This window comes from Aulonocara stuartgranti (assembly GCF_965226115.1).
Source record: "Aulonocara stuartgranti genome assembly, chromosome: 3".
NCBI lineage: Eukaryota > Metazoa > Chordata > Actinopteri > Cichliformes > Cichlidae > Aulonocara > Aulonocara stuartgranti.
This window is the reverse complement of record NC_138941.1, coordinates 25,420,208-25,444,468: the sequence shown is the minus strand read 5'-3', so window position 1 is coordinate 25,444,468 and position 24,261 is coordinate 25,420,208. Positions and strand designations below refer to the sequence as shown.

The 24,261-nt window shown below is 39.6% G+C and overlaps 3 protein-coding genes across 6 annotated transcripts in view; 2 read left to right on the top strand and 1 right to left on the bottom strand.

The window, feature by feature from the left end:
- The first annotated feature begins 81 nt into the window (after positions 1-81).
- Positions 82-6,317, top strand: tada2b (transcriptional adaptor 2B). Its single transcript, XM_082525951.1, has 2 exons — positions 82-448; positions 1,989-6,317. The coding sequence occupies exons 1-2, from the start codon at positions 179-181 to the stop codon at positions 3,198-3,200; spliced, it is 1,482 nt and encodes a 493-aa protein (XP_082382077.1). The 5' UTR covers positions 82-178; the 3' UTR covers positions 3,201-6,317.
- A 1,190-nt stretch (positions 6,318-7,507) lies between these two features.
- Positions 7,508-11,033, bottom strand: grpel1 (GrpE-like 1, mitochondrial). Its single transcript, XM_082511275.1, has 4 exons — positions 10,877-11,033; positions 9,744-9,891; positions 9,314-9,395; positions 7,508-8,623 (listed from the first exon to the last, which is right to left on the bottom strand). Exons 1-4 carry the CDS (start codon positions 10,942-10,944, stop codon positions 8,277-8,279), a joined length of 645 nt encoding a protein of 214 aa, XP_082367401.1. The 5' UTR covers positions 10,945-11,033; the 3' UTR covers positions 7,508-8,276.
- Positions 11,034-15,379: 4,346 nt separating this feature from the next.
- sorcs2 (sortilin-related VPS10 domain containing receptor 2) overlaps positions 15,380-24,261 on the top strand; it is a 407,562-nt gene continuing 398,680 nt past the window's right edge. Inside the window, exons 1-5 of one of the 4 annotated variants that reach the window (XM_082510971.1) lie at positions 15,380-15,473; positions 16,400-16,560; positions 18,289-18,361; positions 22,607-23,069; positions 23,358-23,489. The gene's annotated coding sequence lies outside the window, so the exon portion shown is untranslated. The remainder of the gene's footprint in view (positions 15,474-16,399; positions 16,561-18,288; positions 18,362-22,606; positions 23,070-23,357; positions 23,490-24,261) is intronic. The other 3 variants (XM_082510972.1, XM_082510973.1, XM_082510974.1) reach the window with 3 other exon arrangements.

Here is a 24,261-nt window from a genome sequence, read left to right as displayed (position 1 = left end):
TGAAACTGTTCGTTTTGTTTCGGTTGTCCTGGAAACTAAGCAGAAGAGCCAATCACAGGAGCCCTGACCCATTCTCATTAATATTTATAAGCAGGATGTGAGTAGCTCGCGCTGCGAGGCTCGCTGTACGCAGGCGCGAAGGTTTGCCTCCAACAACAAGAAGCAGACGCCAGGCAAGATGGCCGACTTGGGGAAGAAGTACTGCGTTAACTGCCTTGCAGATGTTACAAACCTGCGGCTTCGCTGCACCGAGTGCCCTGATATCGAGCTGTGCCCAGAGTGCTTCTCAGCGGGCGCCGAAATCGGTAATCACCGGAGATGGCACGGCTACCAGCAGGTCGACGGCGGTCGGTTCTCTCTCTGGGGTACAGAGGCAGAAGGAGGGTGGACCAGCAGGGAAGAGCAGTCGCTACTCGATGCTATCGAGCAGTATGGATTTGGAAACTGGGTACATCACTTTTTAAGTTATTTTTCTGACCTTTAGAGCTTTCTATACAAATTCATAGGAGTTGCGTTGTGTCTAGTGCTTAGAAAAGAAAAGAAAAAACAAGAGCAGTGGGCTTGTAGCGGTAATATAAGAATAACGCTAATGACCTTTAAGATAAAAAAAGATTTTTTTTTCTTCTTATTTTCGTTGTTATCGTTTTACATAATTTTCGAGACGTTAAAAACAGAAGAAAAGCCTGAATAAAATAGATTTGAGAATAGTGTTACAATTTACTTTAAGAAACGTGGAATGTCAACAACACGTCGCATAAAAAGGAAAAATAATCGTAATTATCACTCAATAATTGTATTGCTCCGAGTCACAAAACAACAAGGGGCAAAACAGGAAGCAAATAAGTAAGGAAAAACTATATTGTTATGTAGTAAGTAGTAATTAACTCCTTATTAACTGAAACCTAACCTGAAACTTGTGTTACAATGCAGCATATTAAAGAAACATGTAAAGTGTATCAACCTCTGAATTAAATGTGTACCAAAGACCAACTATTTTGATATCGGACTAATGGAATATACACAAATGTTACATTTTTTCCATAATATCCCACGAATCCTTGAGTCACAGTGCTTTTTAGTGCCTACTCTATTAGCACAAAAAAAAAGAAAACAGCACAAGAAAGACCACAGAGATGCTTGTGGATGTAGTGATGGAGGGTATGCAGAGGGTTGGTGTGACTATAGGGAGAGGGGGAGATGGAGGCGGATGATCTGCTTTAGCGCCCCCTGAAACAAAGTCAGAAGACAAGGAAAGGGAAAATAAAGAATAGTTCTGTGTAAACACAAAAAGCAAAGTAATGTAACTGTAATTAAATCTCATTTTTCATAATGCAAAAGCGTATCAATCTATTTTGTTATCAACTTATCCATCTCAAGGTCAGGAGAGGGTTGAAGCCTATCCCAGGGGTCAAAGGGCCAAAAACCAAGGCTAACATTTAAGAGTGGAATAGTGTCACGAAAGGTTTGCTGGACATGTTACAGATATGCAGTTATCTTGTTGTACAAACCAACCACCACCAAGTGATGTTTAATTTACTCAAGTGTAAAATCAGAAAAAATGCACAGACATCTGTTAATGTACAGACTCCTCTTAAGTATATGTGGACCAGTTACACTTCACCTCCAAAGCCCCATTTACAGTCAATTACAAAGTGCATATGGCTTATGTGTAGCATATTAGAATATTTGTCTGTGTAAAATAAATTATATTAAGTTTGACTTACTTGGAAGTTTTTAGATAAAATTATGCACCCCTATAATGCATCAGAAAATGTACATTTTCAAATATTTCATGGTGAAATAACCCAAAATTGAAAAGCAGAAAATATGAATATTTAAATATCAATGATGAGCATTCTAAACCATTTTCTCTTGAACAGCTAAGCAGATTGTTTGAGCATCACTTTTTCATCTTCTAGTATAACATAGAAAAAATATAATGGTGTAGGTGTCCTCTTAGTAACAACTTCCTTTTTGTGACCTTTCAGGAGGACATGGCCGATCATGTTGGAGCATCCCGGACTCCTCAGGAAGTTATGGAACATTATGTCACCATGTACATCCATGGAAACCTGGGGAAGGCCTGTATCCCTGACAGTATTCCAAACCGGGTGACCGACCACACCTGCCCGAGCGGAGGGCCCCTGTCGCCCAGCCTGACCACTCCGCTCCCTCCGCTGGATATCAGCTTGGTGGAGCAACAGCAGCTGGGCTACATGCCACTACGTGACGACTATGAGATTGAGTATGACCAGGACGCGGAGAAGCTCATCAGTGGACTGTGTGTCAACTACGATGATGAGGACGTGGAAATTGAAATGAAGCGCGCCCATGTGGACATGTATGTGCGTAAGCTCAGAGAACGCCAGCGGCGTAAGAACATCGCTCGTGACTACAACCTGGTGCCTTCATTTTTGGGCCGAGATAAGAAGGACAAGGAGAAGGACAAAACAGGGATGTTGGGAGTCGTAGGAAGTGCAGCTGGCATGAGTGGGACAGGGGCTGGTGGTGGTGCAGTCGGATCAGGATCCATGACGGCATCGGGAGCAGGTCCTCTCCCAAGTACACCTAAAAGAAAAATCACCAAGGAAGAGAAGGAGCAGCGGGTGAGGCTGCGAGCGCTTTGCCAGTTCATGGCCCATCGGGAGTTTGAAGAGTTCTTTGAGAACATGCATAAAGAGCGAGTGCTGAGGGCCAAGGTGCGCGAGCTCCAGCGCTACCGCCGAAACGGCATCACACGCCTGGAGGAGTCTGCGGAATACGAAGCAGCACGCCACAAACGGGAGAAACGCAAGGAGAACAAAAGTGTGGTCACCTCAAAGCGGGGCAGCTCGGGAGGAGGAGGGCTTGGTTCTGGGATGGGGCTCGGGGGTGGAGCTGGAGGAGGAGGAGGCGTTGCTGGAGGACTAGGGGTTGGAGGTGGGATCAAAGAAGAGGGCAAAGATGGTGAGTTCGCTGCCATTGAGAATCTGACAGGCTTCGAGCTGCTGTCAGACAGGGAGAAGGTGCTGTGCAACTCTCTCAACCTCAGCCCGGCACGCTACCTGACTGTCAAAACCATCATCATCAAAGATCACCTGCAGAAAAGGCAGGGCATTCCCGCCAAGAGCCGAATGCCCAGCTACCTGGATAAGGTTCTTAAGAAGCGCATTCTCACCTTCCTCACAGAAAGTGGCTGGATATCCCGAGACACCTCTTAGCAGTCCATCGTTGCTCAGGAAATTATAAACAGATAAGCTATAAGCGCTGGAGGCAGGAAAAACTACTGGTTTTCACCATTTTTTTTTTCAGGAGTGACCTTGTAAATATGTACATTGAAAAGAAATAAGATGCCCAACTGGAGAAAAAAATATTTTCATATAAGGGCAAGGAACAAAACTGCCTATATTTTTGCATTAGGAAAGGAACAGGGGATTAATACAGCTGTGTGGGTTACAGTACTTTCTATTCTAAATATTTTGACAAAATAATAACTGCAGTGTTAACACTTGCAGGTATTACAGAGCTGTTTTGGTGTTGTTACAGCAGGTACACTGAAGGTAGAAATAATGTAATGAATGCAACTGGCGACAGGACAAACAACCTTCATGCTGAAAAGAAAAGTAAATAACAAAATTGGATTTGATGATAAACTCTTATCCCATTGGTGGCTGCAAAATAAGGTGATTGGGGAAAAAACACAAAGAAAAAAGCTCCAAAAACCAGGGTTTGCCCATAACCTGGCTGGTTTTAGCGCAAACTTAATTAGATAGCCTAATATTAGTTAGAGCGGGCTCGCTGAAGTTTACAGTCATTATCGGCCTATCAGAGTTTGCAGTTTGCACCAAATGCCGAGTACAATAATGAATACAAAAAGATAAGTTTCCACAGGTCCCTTCGACTTCATTCCTACCCATACCTTTTGGTGGATTCATTGCTAGCCTATCACTGCTTACTTAGATTAGCTAGAGCTTGACCTGCTGCAGGTGGCTGATTGCTGTATATCTTCCCCCAAATTTATTTTACCAAATATCGATGCAGAAATTTAATTTAGAGTTTTTGCAGGAGAGTGTGCTCCAACATCCATTCCATACAATACTCCCAGTACATGTAGCAGAGTAGAAACTAGTTTGAGAAATACATTGCTGGATAATTAAAGCGAAGCAAAACAAAAAACGACACCCGTTATTGTCCCTTTTGTAATGTAACTAACATAAAGAATTTATATGTGTATATTTATATTAAACAAATATTGACCAGTATATCAATATTGGAATCTTTTCTTATTCCTAAACATGACCCTTAAAAATCCACTAAGGCTAATATCAGCAGTGTCACCGCAGGTTTGAAAAAAATGACAAGAAATGCCAAAGAAGAGATCATAGTCAACGCCAGTCACACTCTGTCCACCAGAGGGCACTGCCAGGCTTATTTTTAACCTGTAAAAAGTCCAACTCAGAATGTATTTTTGTTTGATAGCTAATTTAAAAAGATCCTGTTTAAATATTTTTTTTAAACAAATTTAAGTTAAAATTATGTATGGCTTACATTTGTTTTAAAGCCCCTAAAGTCTCAGCGTGAAGTATTTTCTATATTTAAAAAGAATATTTTCATTCAACCTTCTATGTTGTAGAAAAGGTAAGTGGAGCGATTTGATTGACTGCGTCAGCAACCCACCAATAACTGTTGTATTCCTTTTAGTTTGTCCTGAGGAAAGTGTGGGTTCAGCTTTAAAACTTTAAATATTTTACAGTCCACGTGCTGTACTACAGATGATAGGACTTTAAAAGTACAAGACTGCTGTTTACCGAGTGAGTACACAGAGCTAATACATCATCACAACGTTGCAACTTAAGGTTTAAGGTTCAATAGTCTTATAGCTGACCACATTTACAGCTGCCCAACAAGGCTGATGTGCAGCCTATCAATATGCTTTCACTTCACTTTTTACATTGGCTAAAAGTAGAAGCATAACAGTGGCACTGTGTGGCATTATTTTCTTTTGTATTACTTTTTTTGGCGACCCAAGCTGAAAATTAGTTGTCTCACAGCTGAAGCAGGAGTACGTTTAAAAACAAAAGAATTAGAAGGACAAGAGGTAGTGTGGGTGTTACCTGTGCTGGAAAATGTCTAGATTCACATTCTCTTCTTTTCTTTGTCCAGGAAGCTAAATTTTAGCTGACTAAAATTTAGCTTCCTGGATGGAGCGGGGAAAGTCATGCAGGGCATTGTTTTTGTAGTGTCGCTTTAAACGTGGAGCGTTGCGTTGTTTTGTTTATTACAATGTAGCGTCTAAGATTGTAAGGTTCCGGTCTAAGCTTGAGGATCATTTGTGCAGGGTGTTAAATTTCACTTACATGTTAACAACATTCGTGGCCAAAGGAGCTTCATTATGCTAAATGCTACAGCTGATTTTTTTGATTGTCAACAAAGTCTTATGAAAAGACCCTGACAATCAGTCAGTGTATCACACAAATAGTGTGTCTGTTGCACTGATGAGTACAAACAGTCCAACGTACATTGTCCGCCTGTAACCAGCTAGAGTACCAAATGTGTATCGATCTGCAGCAGGAAATAGTCCCTCTTATTTAAAGTATGCAGAAAACACTGAAAAATTTTCATTCAAGCAGATTTCTTTAGGTCATGGATATTGTTTTCGGGTCCACTCCTGTACATTGTTGTAACCCTTAGCTAACATGTTCCTACTGGATTTGAATGTGTTCATTGGCTGTAGTGGGTTTCCAGAAGATGCTGGTTGAACGTTAGATGAGTGTTCTGTTGATTTTGCAAAATGATATAATAAGCATTTTTCAGAGCCTCTGGCCCAGAATGTTTTTCGAAGGTGATGCTGAAACCAACTGGTCATTTTTCTTTAATTGTCACTTTTTCTTTTTTTCAGGTTTGCACGTGCAACTAACTGTTCTAGATTGTTCCAAAATGGTGTGTTTTGATATTAAAGTCTCCATCGAAAATGTGGAAACTGAAGAATTTTTGTTCTCATTGGGGAAAATACTTTTTGTAAGGGGGATTTGCTGACTTTACATTACTAAATGTAAATATCTTTATAAGATAAATTTTAGGGGAGGGGAGAACTATGCTGACCTGTGAAATGTACAGTATTTTATGTCATGAAATTTTTATAGCTTTTTGTAATTAAAAAAAAAAAGTTTTTGGAATCGCAAAGAAGAAGAGGATTTGGTTCTAGTCGTGGCATGCTGTCGAGCTGTCCTAAATCTTGTTGCCCGTCTCATTATGTTGAGTTGTTTTGCTGTTCTGTTACTTTGTTGTTGAAAATGACAAAGTATCTGTGGAGATGTATTAAAAGTGCAAATACTTTATCATTCTAAGTGGTCGTGTTTCAGTGTAAATGTGATCTTTCAAAAACTAGCACAAAATGCCAGAATTGTTTGAGTCACAAAGAGAGGGTTTGTTACTTGTATAGCTGACCGAACGTCCACACCAGGGCAGAATATAAATGAGGTGACAGACGTTTCAATGATCCCTTTCACTGGAAAAGAAGACTTGATATGAGAAAGCAAGAATAGAATGGACAACTGTAGTAACGTGTCAACCACGCAATAAAAAAATGTAAGAATTAAAACTAAACGCGCTATATAAATGCAATCCATTATTAATATTATTATTAAACTGAAAAGGAAGAAAAATAAGTTTCTTAAGAAATTTTTTTTTTATTTTTTACTGTAATCATCCTGTCCTGCAGATTTTAGATGTGTACTTCATCCAACACAGCTGATTTAAATGACTAAATGACCTCCTCAACATGTCTTGAAGTCCTCCAGAGGCCTGGTAATGAACTAATCATTTGATTCAGGTGTGTTGACCCAGGGTGAGATGTAAAACCTGCAGGACCGCAGCCTTTGAGGCCTGGAGTTGGATACCCCTGCCCTAGGGCATTGCCATTCTGGTGATCTGAAAATGTACACACAATGAGAAAAAGGGTGGCTCTGACTCAGAAGCTGGGGAAGACTGTCATTCCCACAATGAAGCACATCTTGCTATGTCTGCATACATGATGTTTATTTTGCACATTTAAAAAAAATGAAGTGATATTTAATCATATGAGAAATTAGCAGCTGAAACCTTGAATTTTGTAACTAAAGTAAGTCACAAGCATGACTTCTTTACAGTGCTTTGTGGAACCAGAACTTCCCCCTGCTGGCCACGGGAAACAAAGCTTTAAGGGACTTCCACAGTGACCTACTTTTCAGATCTGGGAAGCATATACATCTTTTAGTTAGTTTATGGAACAAATAAAAGTACAGACAGCTTTACAAGCTTACTCTGGTATTAAAGAAACCTAAGGTCAGTTCTGGAGTTATAAATGCATTAGATATTAGAATGGACACAACTGCTAATTATATCCTTGAGAGAAAATAATAATAATTAATTAATTACAGATGTAAACTGATTAGGGACTCTGAACTGGTTGCATGAGCTACCTGCACCTTTCATTAAAATGCAGTCCATTAAAGATGTGTGTAAAAGCCAAACACTACCACAATAAGGATTTCAAAATTGACCAGTTTATTTGGATGCAATGACAATTTGGACAAAAAGGTCCATATACAGAATTCTTCTACTGGACAGATAAAGCTCTCACATCACAGTCCACCACAACTCTGGGAGAGATGTTACACTGGCTGAAGTTGGCTTACCCCACCTGATCACATCCACAATACCAGGATTACTTTAACAGGGCTGATAGAAAGCCGCTATCAGCTCAGTGCAAATGTCAACCTTCCTATCATTTCCTGTTGTGCTGTTCTTTCACTTTCTCACAAAATGAAACTAATTATTATTCTAATATATGGTTATTAATATGAGCATTTTACAATGAAGTCTGGAATGATAACAACATTAACCACTTTGTGAACATATTTTATACCTCATCTCTGCCCAAAAAGTCTTGCAAGCAGGGGTTCACGATCTCACTTCATACTTTTTCTTATCATTTATAGTTCTGAGAACTATGTATATGAATACCTGTCCTTGTTTCCTTGATCAAAAGACAAAGATCACAACTTGCATGACTAATGAAGAAAGAAAAAAAAATCCTGTGCGATACATGGTGTATCTGTTAAAAACTGTTGGACACTGTCCAGATACAAAGTTCAGCTGGGCTCCCCTTCTCTTTGAGGCACCTTAGGAAGGGGAAGTGTGGACAGACGTGAGAAGATGATGGTAGGGTGCCTTGAGCAGTCTGCTGAGCCTGAGGTCAACCAACAGTCAGGAAAGAAATACTAATCCCGCTCTGTTACAGACTTACAGTGTCAGTTCTAGAGAGCTTTGGCTACACCCACCAAAGCTGGTCTGAGGGTACGACCATGAAGCTTGTAGCCCACTTTGGTCACTACAGCAACAGTGCCAGGCTCTTTACCCTCGACAGGGGCGTGGAATAGGGCCTCATGCTCATAGGGGTCAAATTTCTGGCCATCTGGGTTGAGCTTGATGAGGCCGTGCTTGGTGAACACCTTCTGGATCTGGACCTCGGTCATCACCAGGCCGTCGTACAGGTTCTTCAGGTGAGGGTTCTGGCTTGTCACCTCCTCCTTGGGCACGCTCTCTGTGGCCTTCTCTAAAATGTCTGCAACTTCCAGCAGGTCCTTGCAGAAGCTCTGGATCCCTAGTGAGGGTAAGATGTTGGATAATTATTCAGGTTACACCTTCAATTATATTGCATTTTTCTATCAACAATCAACTCTAACCTTGTATCATTTTTAAACTACTCAGCATTTTCTTGAGTCATTTTGAGTATAACCTAGCAACATATACCAAAGTCTAAAAGATATGATGTCACTATACAAAAACAACTGGATTAAACCACATAAGAAAATCCTTTTTCTAACAAGGCTAAAGTTGACCTCTTCTGACATCTTGTGGTAGGAACATGCAACAGCAGATCATTTTAGCCTTACAACCTAACAGTGCATCATGTGCACCCGTTTACTCACCGCATTGCACATTGATGGTTTATACTAGTGATAAGGGTGTAAATAGGTGCTGCAGTGATAACTGATAAGAATCTCCATTTAGACAAAACCTCCACATCAGCATTGGTGAAGGAAGAGAAGTTGTCAAAACCAGAAGCAGAGAAATCCCTTTTTCCGCTCATAGAAAGTCTCAAACTATTGCTATGTTCATGTGCTCATGTCTTCAACCTGGCTGCAACAGCAGCAACAAAGTGTGTGAGGTTACAAAAACCAAAGCCAAAGGGTATTGAACCAGCTGAAACGACATCGAGGCAGTGGCTTGCACCAACAGATCCAGCGTCCACAGGTGCAAACTCAAAGCCTAAATGGAAACAAGCCCTTACCATATAATTTAGCGTCCTCTATCATCTTCTGAGTTCTCGTCCTGAGGTTCTCTGTGTCTGCCAATGCCCTCTTGTACTTTTCCTGGAAACAAAGGTGGAAACAAACTGCTGATTAAAAACTGCACTTACATTTGTTAAGCCCCTTTATAAAGGCTATAATGTTCTATCACTAAGACTAAAACTCATTTGAACTCAAAAGGGCCAAATACTTTAATCACATGCCCACTGGAGAATCCAAGCCTTTTATTTTGAGTGATAGATTATAAATGTATGTGCTGCTCTGTGAAGAACAGTAACTTCACAAAGAACAGCTAACTTGACAAAAGCTGAAGTACAGAAAAAGGTATCGACATGGTAATGTCTATACCAGGTCAGTGTAACTTTGGTAACCACTGAACTGGAGGCTGATCTGCAGCCCACACTGACTTACTGTCATGTCCTTGAGCTGATCCTCCAGCTGGGTTTTCTCCTCCATTAGGGATTTCTCTGTTGGGCTTGGTTCTGGCTTCTCAGCCTCCTCCTCTGACCCGTGGCCATTCTTCTGCTGGGTGGCCATGCACAACAATCGTGGAGACCCCCTGGGTGGCAAGGACACTTAAATTTTAGCAAGATTTACACCATATATGCACCACAGAGACTTTATTGGACGTGGCCAAAGCACTTTGATGTACAGTGCTAAAATATTTCTTAGTCCATAACTTGTGTTACTCTAAGCACTTTGATAACAGAAACCTGAAAAAGAGCTAATACAAATGTTTCCTCATAGCATACAAGGGTGTGAAAATGACACATTCAGTGTCCCCATATGAACACAATTTTAATATTCTTCAGCAAGCCATTTAAAGTCATTGTATAGGTGTACTAAATACATAAGACATTAAATATCAATTCAACTGGTAGAGGATCAACTTAGAATTTCTGCCACTCAATGATAAATGCCTAGTATATCATATATGTCAGCCTTATTTTGTTAAACTCATTGCAACAGCCCATTTCGCGGGATATGTGCATCTTTCTCTAGCCACGAGGAAAGTTTGGAGACCTGACGCTAATCTTGACATTACATTATTTAATGTAACACGAAGTTATAGTTACACAAGAGGGGCTTGTGTAAGGAAGGTATCTACATATATGAAATTAGTTTGGTCCATACGCATTGCGTCAAGTCCCACATAGAAACACAGAAGACGGTGTAGTACATTAAAGAGATCAAATAAATACAACTTTAAAAATCCCACGTCCACAACAGCGTGTGTAACAGACCCCTGGATATTTACTGTAGCATGGACTACTTTCAGGATACGTCAGGTTATGTCATCATCCTCCAGTTTCTAGGGATTACACACCTATACGGTGATTGGGCTTCAGTTTGACCCACTATATTACCAAACATACGTATTTAAGCGTTTCTTTGATCTGGATTTTCACGTTAATGATAACTGTGGGGACTATTTAACCCTACAAAAGCTAACTCTGCTAGCCATCACCTGACCAATGAAAGCCTGTCGTTACTGTAAAAACGCCCATGTTAGGGGACGTAACTCACCAATAAATACTCCTTACCTTGTTAGCGCAGGCGAAGCTACAAAAGAGTAGCTCTGTCTAACTGCTCGTACACACCAGCTCGCCATTTTCAGAATAATTAGCTGTGCAGTTCAAACCTCCTTGTAAAACACGCTGACGGGACGTACAACCCTGCTGTCAGCAGCGTGGAATTCGCACCAATCACTGACAAGTAAAAAGACCCACTCTCGCAGATGGCCAATCGTGTTTATTAAAGCGTTTGACGACATAATATAGTTCGGTTGAGTTGAAGTTAAAGGTGAAAAATGCATAGGAGAGCAAGGACAGTTTTATTTAAACCCCTATCAAACAGAAGGTTACTCATCGCTTGGTTATTCAACCGTAACCGTTTAAGTAGCAAACACAGTCGTATATTTTATTTATTTTGTAGTGTATAAAACGCGATTGAATTAGTAGTAGTGGTAGTAGTAGTATCAGAATCAAATAGTACAACACGGCAGAGCATGTTGGTGAGGAAAGGCAGCTAGGAAGCCTGATCCTTCTAAAGAGTTACTGACAGACCTGAATGAGACTCTAATACCAAAAAAGTACTAATTCAGTCTGTCTGTGAAGGTCATCCAGGTCATTGTAGTCAAAGGAGCTTGCAAAGAAAAGCGTCTGGACTTCTTTAACTTGCTTGAAGACGTTTCACCTCTCATCCGAGAAGCTTCTTCAGTTCTAAGGTCAAATGATGGAGAGTCCCAGATATAAACCTAGTGGGAGTTTCCCCCCACAGAGGGACAAAAGGACCCCCTGATGATCCTCTAATCGCCTGAGCCAAGGTGTGAAACTGGGTGTGGGTCCCAATCAGCCAGAGTTTCGGGTGAGCTCTTTGTGAAACCTGGCCCCACCTTATAATGCGAATTCCTGAGGTCAGATGGCCCAGGATGTGAGTGGGCGTTAAGGCGTCTACTACTAATAAAAATGTCTTGGATAGTTTATACAGTCAAAATTCTGAGTTTTTCAACAAAAAGAACAGCATTAGCAGAATAATAAGAGCAATTTTTAAATGGTTAATTTAAAGTTCTTGTGGAGGTCTAAGAGCAAAGTATTACAATGATCAAGCCAGCCTGATAAAAAATATATATATATATAAGAAAGGATGCATATGGGAGACCTAAGATTGTAAAATGTACTTCAGATTTTGTTCTTAATTTGAAAATCAAAAGACAGATTATAGTCACTGATCACCGAGGTTCTTTTTTTTTGTCTCAACAGTGCATGCAGCTCAGTAAATTAACCAGAACCATCAAAACAGATTTAGAGCTTAAAGTCGTTTATACGTAAATCCTATATAGTAGTGATTTGTCGGTTGTGAAGGAAATGGCTCTTGCTTATTGCGAGCTGTGGTTTTTTTTTTTTTTTTCTTTCTCTCACCGTCTCTCGCACTTTTTTCCGCTTGACTCCACACAGGAGCCTTGTGCTTTGCCTGGGAAGAGGGGGGAGGGGCGGTAGTTACACGCAGTAGCACAGGAGCAGAGCAGGAGGGAGAGACAGAGAAAGAGAGCCAGGGACAACAACTTCACATTAGAAAGGTATAGTAATCATCCACAACTATTTTCAGTTGCGGATGATAAAGGATTCAGAAAGTTTATTCATGCAGGCCCATATGACAGAGAATATGCATCTTCTTTTTGTTTTCATATTTTAATTTATATTTAATTGTGTTGTGGTTTGCAGTGTTTTGTGTTGTTTCACTTTAAATTTGTTTAAAAGGAAAAAGCTGAAAATTTAAATAGTTAAAAGCTGAACTGTGACTAGTTGGTTTTTGTAATATATGATTTATTTATTAAATTTTTTGTGGAGTGAATAAATAAAAGTATATTTACGATGGCCCCTAGAGACAAAGCACATACAAACTCCAAAACATGTAAAAACTCCAAAACACGTACGAACTCGGAAGCACGTGCAAAACACAACAGAAGTGCTCCAGGATGCTATGCTAGGCGCAGTGTTGAGCTTTTGTTACCTAGTGGCTACACCAGCCAGCAAGTACCAACGACCAGATTTGGTGTGTGGTAGTAACATTTAAATGAACATTGATTTTTAAATTATTTGAATATATATGAGTGTTTGTGTATAAATACACAAGCCATACACATAGGCTTTCAATTGTGTAATTTAAGTGATCTAGGTAGCTCTGTTTTGGCAGTTCAGTTAACGCTAGAAATGTGTTTTGGAGTTTGTACGTGTTTTGTCTCTAGGGGCCACCACATATATTTATATATAAACATATATAAATAAAACCACTTTTTTTACATTAGTAATTCCTTTTGTGCATAATTTTATGTTATTGTTAATAATAAATTAAAGCAACAAAACAACCTGAAGAGCCGGTTCAGAGCCGAAAGAGCCTCTAAAAAGAGCGGGAAATCCCATCACTACTATATAGGATGGCAGTTTGGAGGGCTGAAAGCCCTTATTTAGGTTGAACCAAGTTTTAATGCTGGATTATGTTTCAACAATTCAACAAATATAAAATTGTGATTGTGAGCTGTTTAAAGTCAGTGCGAAGAGTGTTATTTCTGAACTGAATAAAGTATTGTAGTGCAGAAACATTACCAAACATAACAAAAAAAAGTAGTCCCATAAGCCAGACATAAACCTCTTATGTAAGGAAATCAGTGGGCTTATTACTAAGTCAGGTAATCCAAATCAATTTTATTTATAAAGCACTTTTTTAACCAAGTTTAGCAAAGTGCTGTACAAGGCACCAAAACATCATACAATAACAACAACAACAACAACAATAATGACGCTAATAATTAGACGGTAAAAACACACCACTTACATTTGAGTTAAAAGCTTCGGAATAAAAATTCTTTTTATGTCGCACTTTAAAAACTGACAATGATGGGGCCCTCTAACATGGGCAAAGCTATCATTCGTAGCTCAGATATGTATGGTGGTGCTGATCCATTAAAGGTTTTAAAACCAAATTATTAATCCTAAAAACAAACAGGGAGCCAGCGGGGGGAGGCAAGGTCAGAGGAAATGTGCTTCTGTTTCCAATTACAAGATGAGCCGGAGCATTTTAGACTAACTGTAGGCAAGCAAGGCGTGCTTTGCTAAGGCAAACACATTAGCCTGTGTTGTGATAAAAGCATGAATGAGACGTTCAAAATTTTGAAAAGATGAGGTGGATTTGATCTTGGATAAAAGCCTCAAGTAACTAGCTTTAATAGCACAATTTTTGTTAATCTAGTATATATAAAAACCATTCAGTTTTACACCAAGTTTAGTCACTGTTGGTTTAACATAACAGAGGGCCCAGGTCCAAGAGAGATGCAGCATACACACTTTGATATCATTCAGACTCTCCAGTAGTGCCTTAGAGGAGACAACATTTCTTTTTATAGACATATAAATTTGGGGTCATCCGTAAAATCCATAAAAATGGTTGGCAATGCAATGTTTTTTTTTTGAAAAAGGCCATAAAGTCAAGCTTAAGTTGCTTTAGCTAGCCACCAGGTCTTCTAACTCTGCTAATTTATGTGATATTTTTTTCTTGTGTGCTTGCTCTGTTCTGCTGTTGCTCTGTTCTCCTGTTTCCAGCAGGCAGGAAGGTCCCACGTCAAACTATATACTGCCAAATATAAATTGCTGCAAAAATAAAAGTTTTTTGAGTAAAGTGGTCCAGCCTGACATGTGGTTCATTTTTATACTTTCTCATATAAGCATACACTACCCTGCAAACTTGAGCACCCGCCCCTTTCCTGATGGGTGCCCAAAGTGCCCTTTTGTTGAGGCAACTTTATTTATTTTTTAATGTGTGTGTGCGTGCGGAGTCCTGTCTGTGCCCCTCAACAATAATATTTAACACAGTTTTGCTAAATAAAAGGATCTGGCTTGCATCAGTCACATGATCACATTTAACCAATGATCGCCCTTGATGGCAGAACGCGCTGGTTACGAGCCGGGTGTTGTGCCAAAAAGTGATTGTCTGCCAAAAACTGATTTCCGGTATTTGCCAAAAAGCGATTGCTCATATTTAAAGTGCTATAAGTAACTTGTTGGGCTATAATATGTTAAACATATGTCAAATGCATCCCTTATGGATGACATGAAGTCATCTTGAGCCACAAACAACATTCGTGTAGCAAGATACAAGCCGCAATCAGTTTTTGGCAGCGACTTTTATATAACCTTTATTTATGCAGTAAAAAAAAATCTCATTAACATTAAAAATGTATTTTGTAAGAGTAAGTTGCCCAACAGGACAGCAGAAATGGCAGCAAATATTACAATAGTTCTGTAAAAATATTTTAAGTGGGGATAAAGGACCGGATTGGTTATAATGTAAGTACAAGTTGTAAAGATACTTAAAAAACAGATAATTTTTTAATTCTTTATGTAACCCCTTTGTATCCCCTGTTCACCGAAGTCTATTTACGAACATACGTAAAGATATTACACATAAAAAATACACAGAAACACTGGAAATCACTTTTTGGCAGACAATCACTTTTTGGCAGACAATCACTTTTTGGCACAACACCGGGAACGAGCTCACAGAGAGCACGCGCATTTGTTGCGGTCCGGAGCTGTAGGAGAAACACAAGTTAACTCAGAGACACAGACTGATGCCACAAAACCAGTAAGTAGGTGTACAGCGTACACTGTAGTGTGTAGCACCCAGGAGTATTAGCTTATTACGTACACGTTGGTAAGCTGTCTTGTTGCAACTGACGAACTGAAACAAACGAGCGTGCTGTGTGTGCAACAGCGCGACAAACATTACCTGTCCTTTTATTAACTGCACAAGTAGTGCTGGTCATAGCTGCTGGCTACCTGTGTAAGGCTGTCATGGGTCTGTAGCTCTGTCACCGTTTTAGGGAACATATTTAGTTTTAACCCTTAGATGCACCCGTGGGGTCATTTTTCTTCAAAATCTTTAAAATGCAAAGTTGTAATATATTCATATTCCAGGTATTCCTCATAAAATATGTTTGTAACATGAGGCCATTTGCATTTTTATTTATTTTTTCATTAATTTTTAAAAAAAAATGCAGTTTTTGTATCACTACCCCACTCTTCCACAAGTGGGGTCAAAAATGACCCCAAGCAGTTCCTATGGATTTTCTATGAAACTTTCATTCTTAGCAACTCTGACTGTCCCACTTATACTTCTGATGGATCAAGAATTAATTTTTACACAGTAACATACACGATTTAAAGTCAGGGCTGCACATAAGTGGTCCGCAGGTGTGCATTCGCTGTCAAAATAAAAGTATTCCCGGAAATTCAGAGACTACGCGCTTCTTTTGCGGTGGAGGAACACCAAAGTAATTGCTTACGGAGCTTGCTTCTTCGACATCTTTAGGAGTTCTGAACAAATGTCTGTCCTCCTCCAGAACATCTAATGTACGCAAACGAACGTTCCAACTTCTTATCTGGTGCGCGTCTTTTATTTTGACAGCAAATGCGCACCTGCGGACTATTTATGTGCAGCCCTGTTTATAGTTTCCTGTGCATTTCAAACATTGACCTTTCTGATGTTTTTTTTTTTTTTAATATTTAAAGTAACATGGCTGCTACGAGGCCAGCTGTGGACCTTGCCCTACAAATGATCCAGGACGGATGGGATGAAGAGCCCATCGGAGGCATTGACTCAGAATTTGACATCTCAGATATAGAGGACCCAGACTATTGTCGTCCCCCTCCCCCCGAACAAGACTAGTCAGGTACAGAGGAGTCCTCTGAAGAGGAAATGGATATTGAGTCTAACAGAATGAGCCCCTCTTACTGCTCTGGCCACAATATTCTGAATTAGTCAGCCAGGGCTTGCACCTGGGTTTAGTACTTTCTCCCCAGTAAGTGCATGGAAGATGTTCATGTCTGATAATATAATAGAAGAGGTGCTGACATGCACAAACATGGAGGCACAAAGAGTAGCCACAGACAGGGGAAAAGAGTGGAAAAATGTAATCAAACAAAAGCTCCTGGCCTTCATTTGATTGACCATTTTTGCAGGAAGTGAGAAGAACTGGGATGTACAAGTTGGTGTGTTTTTTGGGAGTCCTCTGCATAACCCATTGTACAAGGCCACTATGTCAATTCAAAGATTTAAAGATATTGACCGATTCTTGCACTTTGATGACAAGAGGACCAGAGCCTACTGACTGAAAACAAACCACATGGCAGCTTTCTGCTACATATGGGGCCTGTTGCTGGTCAACTGCAGGCAGAAATTCATCCTCAGTGATTGTGTTACAGTGGATGAACAACTTGTGCCTTTCAGAGGGAAGACCCAGCTTCTGCAGTATATGCAGAGCCAGCATACAAAAGTGATACAAGCGATAGAAAAACTGCAATTTCTTAAAATTAATGAAAAAATAAATAAAAATGTAAAGTGCCTCATGTCACAAACATGTTTTATGAGGAATACCTCAAATATGAGAATGTTACAACTCTTCGTTTTAAAGCTTTTGAAGAATAACAACCGAGTTTGTAGCAAAATGCATTAATTCTATTTGGGGTCATTTTTGACCCCACTCGTGGAAGAGTGTAGGTATTGGTAGGTTGTGCATCCAAGGGTTAAAGTAAGTTACAGAGCTTTTCCTGCCCTTCTGGAGGGATTATATTTCACTAAAAAACGATCTAATATGCATGTCCACATAATTATGCATTATTATAATTATAATATATTAAAAAACACACGCTGTATTTTAAAGAACATACATTAAGAAGCAGATTATATCAGATTTATATTTTAAATAAGACAAAATTTGGATTTTACAGCAGTAAAATGATTGTATCACTACAGTTTAAAAAAGTAATAAGCTTTGCCCCTGCACAGAGTGGATAGTGAAAGAAATGGAATCATCATAAATACATTATTTCATATTTATTGCTTCCCCCTCCTCATTGCTTTATTATTGTAGCTCTAGTAATAAATAATAATGTAAGGATTCTGGATCAGCACCATGATGCCCACAGTATATTCAGTATTCTGAAGAAGGTCTAAAATGTCACTGTGTGTGCGTGCATGTGTGTGTTTTATTTAGATGGATTTTTAAAAAAAATATTACTCATGATATAACATTGTCCAGACATGCCTGGTAAGGACATGAGGAGGAAACAGTAGGAGCTGTGTGAGGCTACTAAAGGCAGGGCTATAACATTTTTCTGTCATCATTTAGATTAAGTGCAAGAGTTGTTAGCTGTGGATAATTAAATTATAGTTTATTGCAATAGCAAGTTGTGCCTTGTTCTCACATAGCAAGTGGAGATATATATATGAAATGATGGGATGGAAGGTAGAAGAGAAGCAAAGAGCCTAAATTATTTCTCACAGTTTTTTGTTGCCTTATGGTTCCAAGCGCTGTCACCAATCTTTGCATTTTGTTATTATCTCATGACACTTGTTTAATCAGCTACCATCTCTCCTGTGGACTTTTTAATGTTTACAGTCTCAGATCAGCACAGCCCTGCCCTCCAGCACTATCCACAGCAACCCCTCAACAGCAACATTGTACCCATCAGGTAAAACATCGGCTATGTTTGCTTTGCCTTGTTGCCCATATTAGATTCTTGATGAATGTGTTGTTGTTATTCAGCCTGGTTCAATGTGCCCCTTTTTAACTTTGAGCACCCGCCCCTTTAAACCTCTCTGTACGGCCCTGCTCATTGTTGCCCCTTTACTGCACCTGTTGCAGTCAGCTGAAAGTGACTGACCGGGTCTCAGAAGTTTAATCGACCTGATGCTATACTCTGATTAAAAAGCGTTCCTTTTTCATTTATTTGAGCAGACAAACACATGCACACACAAACTTGTGAGCAGTTATAGGTGAAATGTGGCTCCATTATGAGAGTTGTGACAGTCAAATTGCCTATATCTTCCACCGTGCTCCTGTGAATGACATTTCCACTTACAGCCTGGTATTTGAAGATGTGTTGTCACTCTGTCTGCTTCCCATCAGCGAATCAGCTTCATTCTACATGAAATTGAACCTTGCATCATTTTTCTGTCTCTTTATGTCACACACACAATTCAAGTTCCTTTTCATTTCCTCTGTCGTCCTCCTCTTCTTTCAGAGCATATCTGACAAGGTGGAGCTAATTGATCAGCCTGCCATTTTCTCTGCCCCCCCCCAGCCCTGTGACTCCACCTGTTCACATTTCTCTGTCACTGCCTTAAAGGGCTGGAAAAGTGAGGAGGGAAATGACTCCATTTTGCAGTAAGCGGAGCAGACATGTTGGCTCTTCCTCATTAGGAGGGGGTTTGTTTCATGAGGTGGAGAACAGATCCTTCTTGTTTCTGCTTTGATGAGGCTGCTCAGTGTCAGACTTTGATGTCTGTCATTAATGAACCTCTTTAAACATTTTTGACTCAGGCAGCTTGGTGCTGCTGAAAGCTTAGCAGCAGCTACTCTCACTGACTAAAACCATCAGACAGAAGCTTTAACCCAGTTTCTTTTTTCATGTGTAAAAGCATGTTCAAGGCTTTTCACCAAGATGTTCTCGCATTCTAGCAGCTTTTGTTGAGACATCTGAATTTAAGCTGAGTTAAGTTTAGCACTTGGTGCAGAGTACAGTCAGCCAGAGAGGGCTGCTTCTCCTCAAGCTATTGAGATGTTATCCGAGGCACAATCTCAGTAATCTGAAGTTTACAACAGGGAGTTATTACACCCTGAGGCTGTTAAGCATTGTTGGAAAAACCAAAGCATACTTTTATTTACATTTCAGAAGGAAAACATTTCTTTTCGACAGTTATATCTATTAAAAAATACATTATTATTAAGTGAGCTCTTTTTTCATAATGAACAACTTTTAATTTGGTGCAACTAACTACAACTTGAAGCTGGCTTACAAACTTAAGTGCATTAAAAAGCACTCTAAACACCCCGTAAAAGGAAACTCGAGGTGAGCATGAACGCACTGTCAAGCACATATGCATGCAGTTTGAACTTTGGTGGACATACTACTAAATTTTATTTTGCTACAAAGTCACTGACCCATTTAAAGCACTTTCAGATTTGACAGGTCTATGCATGGAGTTTTATGTCCCAGTCTCCATTCACATAGAGAATTATAACTCTATAATGCAACACAATGGTGACCTTTCCAGGGTGTACCCCACCTTTTCGCTCAGTCACAGCTGGGATAGGGTCCAGCACAGCCACGACTCTGAGATGGACAAGCAGAACAGATTCAGTTCACAACAGCAATTGCTTCAAGGGACTTTATATTGTAAGGTTAATTTTTCATGTATTCACACAGGCTCCTAACTGATTTTTTTGATAGGTCTCATCTATTTTGTTGACCCTCATTCTTGCCGCTCTTCAATCTTTCTTCTTTTCCAAAGTTTGATAGAGGCGACACGATGAGTGTGTTTGTCAGGCGCCTAGTCCTCATGAATAATCATGATGAGCCCCCAGCCTTGGGGATAGTGCAGCAGACAGACTGTTTGTTTACCAGTGATGTTGCAGCAACTCGCCTCTAAACCTAATGTGCCAAAATAGCAGAAAAAGGAATTGGAGGCGGCTGATGGTAGTCAGGCACAAATGAGGGGCCTAGGCACTGAAGGAGAGCATGAACACAAGGGCACAGAGGAAAATAAACCTCACTTCAAAGTTGCTCATACTGGAAGAAAGGTCGAGAGCCGGTGGGTGGATACAGATTGAAAGTTTGTTGTTTTTTTGTTTTTTGCGCAAACTGGAAGACAACATATTCAAGGTTGTTCAATTATTCATGTGTGGGGATTCACTCCAAGCCCTTTTACTTCCCATCCAACAAGACTAACAAGACCTTCACAGTATTACCAAGGGGATGTTTGTTTACACAGATCAGATCGAGGGCAGGAAAATAGTTCGCTTGGGTCAGATGATTGCCACAGAGTTTGATGGGCATAGTGTGTAGGCCACCAGCAGGGGGCATTCAAGTACATATTTTAATGAATGGCCTGGGAGCAGTTTCGGTGACATGAGAATCAGCGAGGAGAGTGCATGCTATGGACAACAAAGCCTGGAGGGACTCTTTCACATTGTTAGTGACACTTGCAGGACAGCCGGGTTCTCGGAGGAGCACTTTCATTCTTTTTTTTGGTATTTCTCTGAGAGCAGCTCATACAGTGAGCGCTGAACGCGCACAAAGAGGGAGAGGGACCCTGTCAACAGCACTATTTGTACAGCCCATCACTTTGTGTAATGGAGAGGGAGAGTGCTCTGGTGCTGCATAACTGCTAAATGCAAAACTTCAGTCAAATGAAAAGAATTTGTTCTCAGAAGATCCCGGGGTCTTTAAGCTTAGTAATGTACTAGCAGTGAATTGCATCACCCACTTAAATTCTCATAACTGCTAGTTTCAAACTAGGGATCTGAATTAGGCAGTAATAAGAGATGTCTTAGTTTGTAAAGCCTTCAGTAATGTACAAATCAGTTACAGGGGGCAGGTGCTCAAAGTTAAAAGGGGGACCAGGCTGAATAACAACAACCCACGTTCATCAAGAATCCAATATGGAATCGCCATAGGAGAGATGGTGGCTGATTAAAGAAGTGTTATGAGATAATAATAAAATGCAAAGAATGGCGACAATGCTTGGAACCATAAGGCAACCAATTAAAAAAAAAACAACAGTGGGAAATAAAAGAACGGATATTAGACCCAAACCCAGTGATTTATGACCTAGGAAGTAATAAAGGAAGTAATAATACATAGGGTGGCCATACAAAATATGATATTAATAAACAATATAATATTAATATAATTATGATATTTAATAACTCTTTAATTTTCAATTTTTTCAAAAAATATGATCATGCAAAAATATACAATTTTTATCATCAAAAGCAATTTTCTCATTTCAAGCCATATATAAATAAAACCACTTTTTTTTTTTTTTACACTAGTAATTCCTTTGGTGCATAATTTTATATTATTGTTAATAATAAAATAATTAAAGCAACAAAACAACCTGAAGATCCGGTTCGGAGTCGAAAGAGTCGAGCCGACTCATCTTTTTAGTCAGGCGAGCCGAAAGAGCCGGTTCTCAAATTGACAAATTTGTGGTGTTGCCACAGCACCTCACTTTCTTGCCACATGTATCGCAAACCACGTCTCGGCTGTTTGTGGATGTAAAATACGTCCGCACATAACTCCAATTACGCTCAGCCATTGTTGTGAGTGCGCACGCCAAGGGTCTGCCACATTTATACAGCCATATTTCGCACATGACTATGAAAGGCGGAAGAGGAAGTAGTTCCTTCCAATTGTAGACAATCCGAATGAAATAGGTTATTTCCACTGTGTTCCTGTTAATGATAAACTACAAATTTACCCTAAGTTACTAAAATATCCATATTTTAATGTGAGAATCAATTCTAGAACATAAATGACTGGTATCGGAGGAATTGATATTTCAGTATCGATCCGCACATCACTAGTCTCCAGCCAGATCAAAAACTGGCGTCGCTTTCCCTCTGTGCATATCAATCGGTAAGCGTTAATCTTCCTGTCTAACTACATTTTTGCATTTTCCTTTTGACCATTCTGTCAATCCTTTCATTTCAAAAAATATCACAATGGTTTGTAACACGTACAATACACTTTTTTAAAAAATATCTAAAAACTCTAGTTTAACTCCCGTGACAGTTTATACATTACATGTCTACATCACCTATCATGGCCTCATCAGGTATCTCATATCATCTTGTTATTGTTATGTTATGCTCCTTTGATATTTCACTAGTTTGCGTGTTTAAAACTATTTTTGTTTTTCTTTATATTTAGACTCTGATTTAAGCCAGATGTGTTAACCTGATCCCTGCGGAACACCAGCTCTGCTTGGATTTTGACCCCGAGTGACCACATGTTGTTTCCAGCCTGATTTTGCCTGAAATGCTGCGAGTCTCGTTCGAAAGATTGCGCCCAAGACAAACTCCGCCTCTGAGGCGTGCCTACTTTCATCAGTGAGATATCAGAGCCGGGCTCCACATATCCAATCAGGAGCACGACCAAGACAGCTTTTGAGATTTTGCAAACTCTCCAGAAATATACAAGTCCTTACCAACTGCTCTGCAACCCAGTGTTTGTGGTCCCCTCACCAACATCGCTTTTGAGATATTTTTCATGAACCACCAAAAGACCCATTTTAACCACCAGTACAGAAGACTGCATTTGGATCTGAGGGCAGCAGCGGGGACAAATGATTGTGAAGAAGCGACGGACATTTCATGGCTGGTCTTAGATCATTGTGAGTTATTGTGTCTTATGGTGAAAAGTACATAGTTTTGCAAGTGGAATACAAGCACTGTGGAAAAAGTAAACGTGTGTAAGTTCTCTAAAACTGTTTTGTGAACGCTTTGCTCCCTACGTTATGCTTTGAAAATGTGATATATGTAATGTGATCGTCAAAGAACATGATTTTTTTTCTTTTTTTTTTAAAACTTTTATTCGTATGCTTTTAAAACTATGTCAGATTATAACATACAAATAAGTTTTTAAGATGATGTTTTTCTTGCACCATGTGTAATTTTTATAGACACCTTCTTCATCAAAATCGGACCTGTTGCCGATTGGCTGTGTCGGACCCACCGGGCCCGCCCCCGTGATATGTGATTGGTAGCCGCTGAAGGTAGGCGAGTTGCTCTCGGGCGCAAAGTTTCGAAAAGAGGTAGGCAGCATTTTGCTAGTAGTGATGGGATGCTCTTTTTAGAGAACAGCTCTTTAGGCTCACCTCACTAAAAAGAGCCGACTCTTTCGGCTCCGAACCGGATCTTCAGGTTGTTTTGTTGCTTTAATTAATTTATTATTAACAATAATATAAAATTATGCACAAAAAGAATTACTAATGTAAAAAAAGTGGTTATATTTATATATGTTTATATATAAATATATGTGGAGGCCCCTAGAGACAAAACACGTACAAACTCCAAAACACATTCCTAGAGTTAACTGAACTTCCAAAACAGAGCTACCTAGATCACTTAAATTACACAATTGAAAGCCTATGTGTATGGCTTGTGTATTTATACACAAGCACTCATATATATTCAAATAATTAAAAAATCAATGTTCATTTAAATGTTACTACCACACACCAAATCAGGTCGTTGGTACTTGCTGGCTTGTGTAGCCACTAGGTAACAAAAGCTCAACACTGCGCCTAGCATCCTGGAGCACTTCTGTTGTGTTTTGTACGTGCTTCCGAGTTCGTACGTGTTTTGAAGTTTGTACGCGCTTTGTCTCTAGGGGCCACCGTAAATATACTTTTATTTATTCACTCCACATCAAATGTAATAAATAAATCATATAATACAAAAACCAACTAGTCACAGTTCAACTTTTAACTATATAAATGTTCAGCTTTTTCCTTTTAAACAAATTTAAAGTGAAACAACACAAAAAACTGCAAACCACAACACAATTAAATACAAATGAAAATA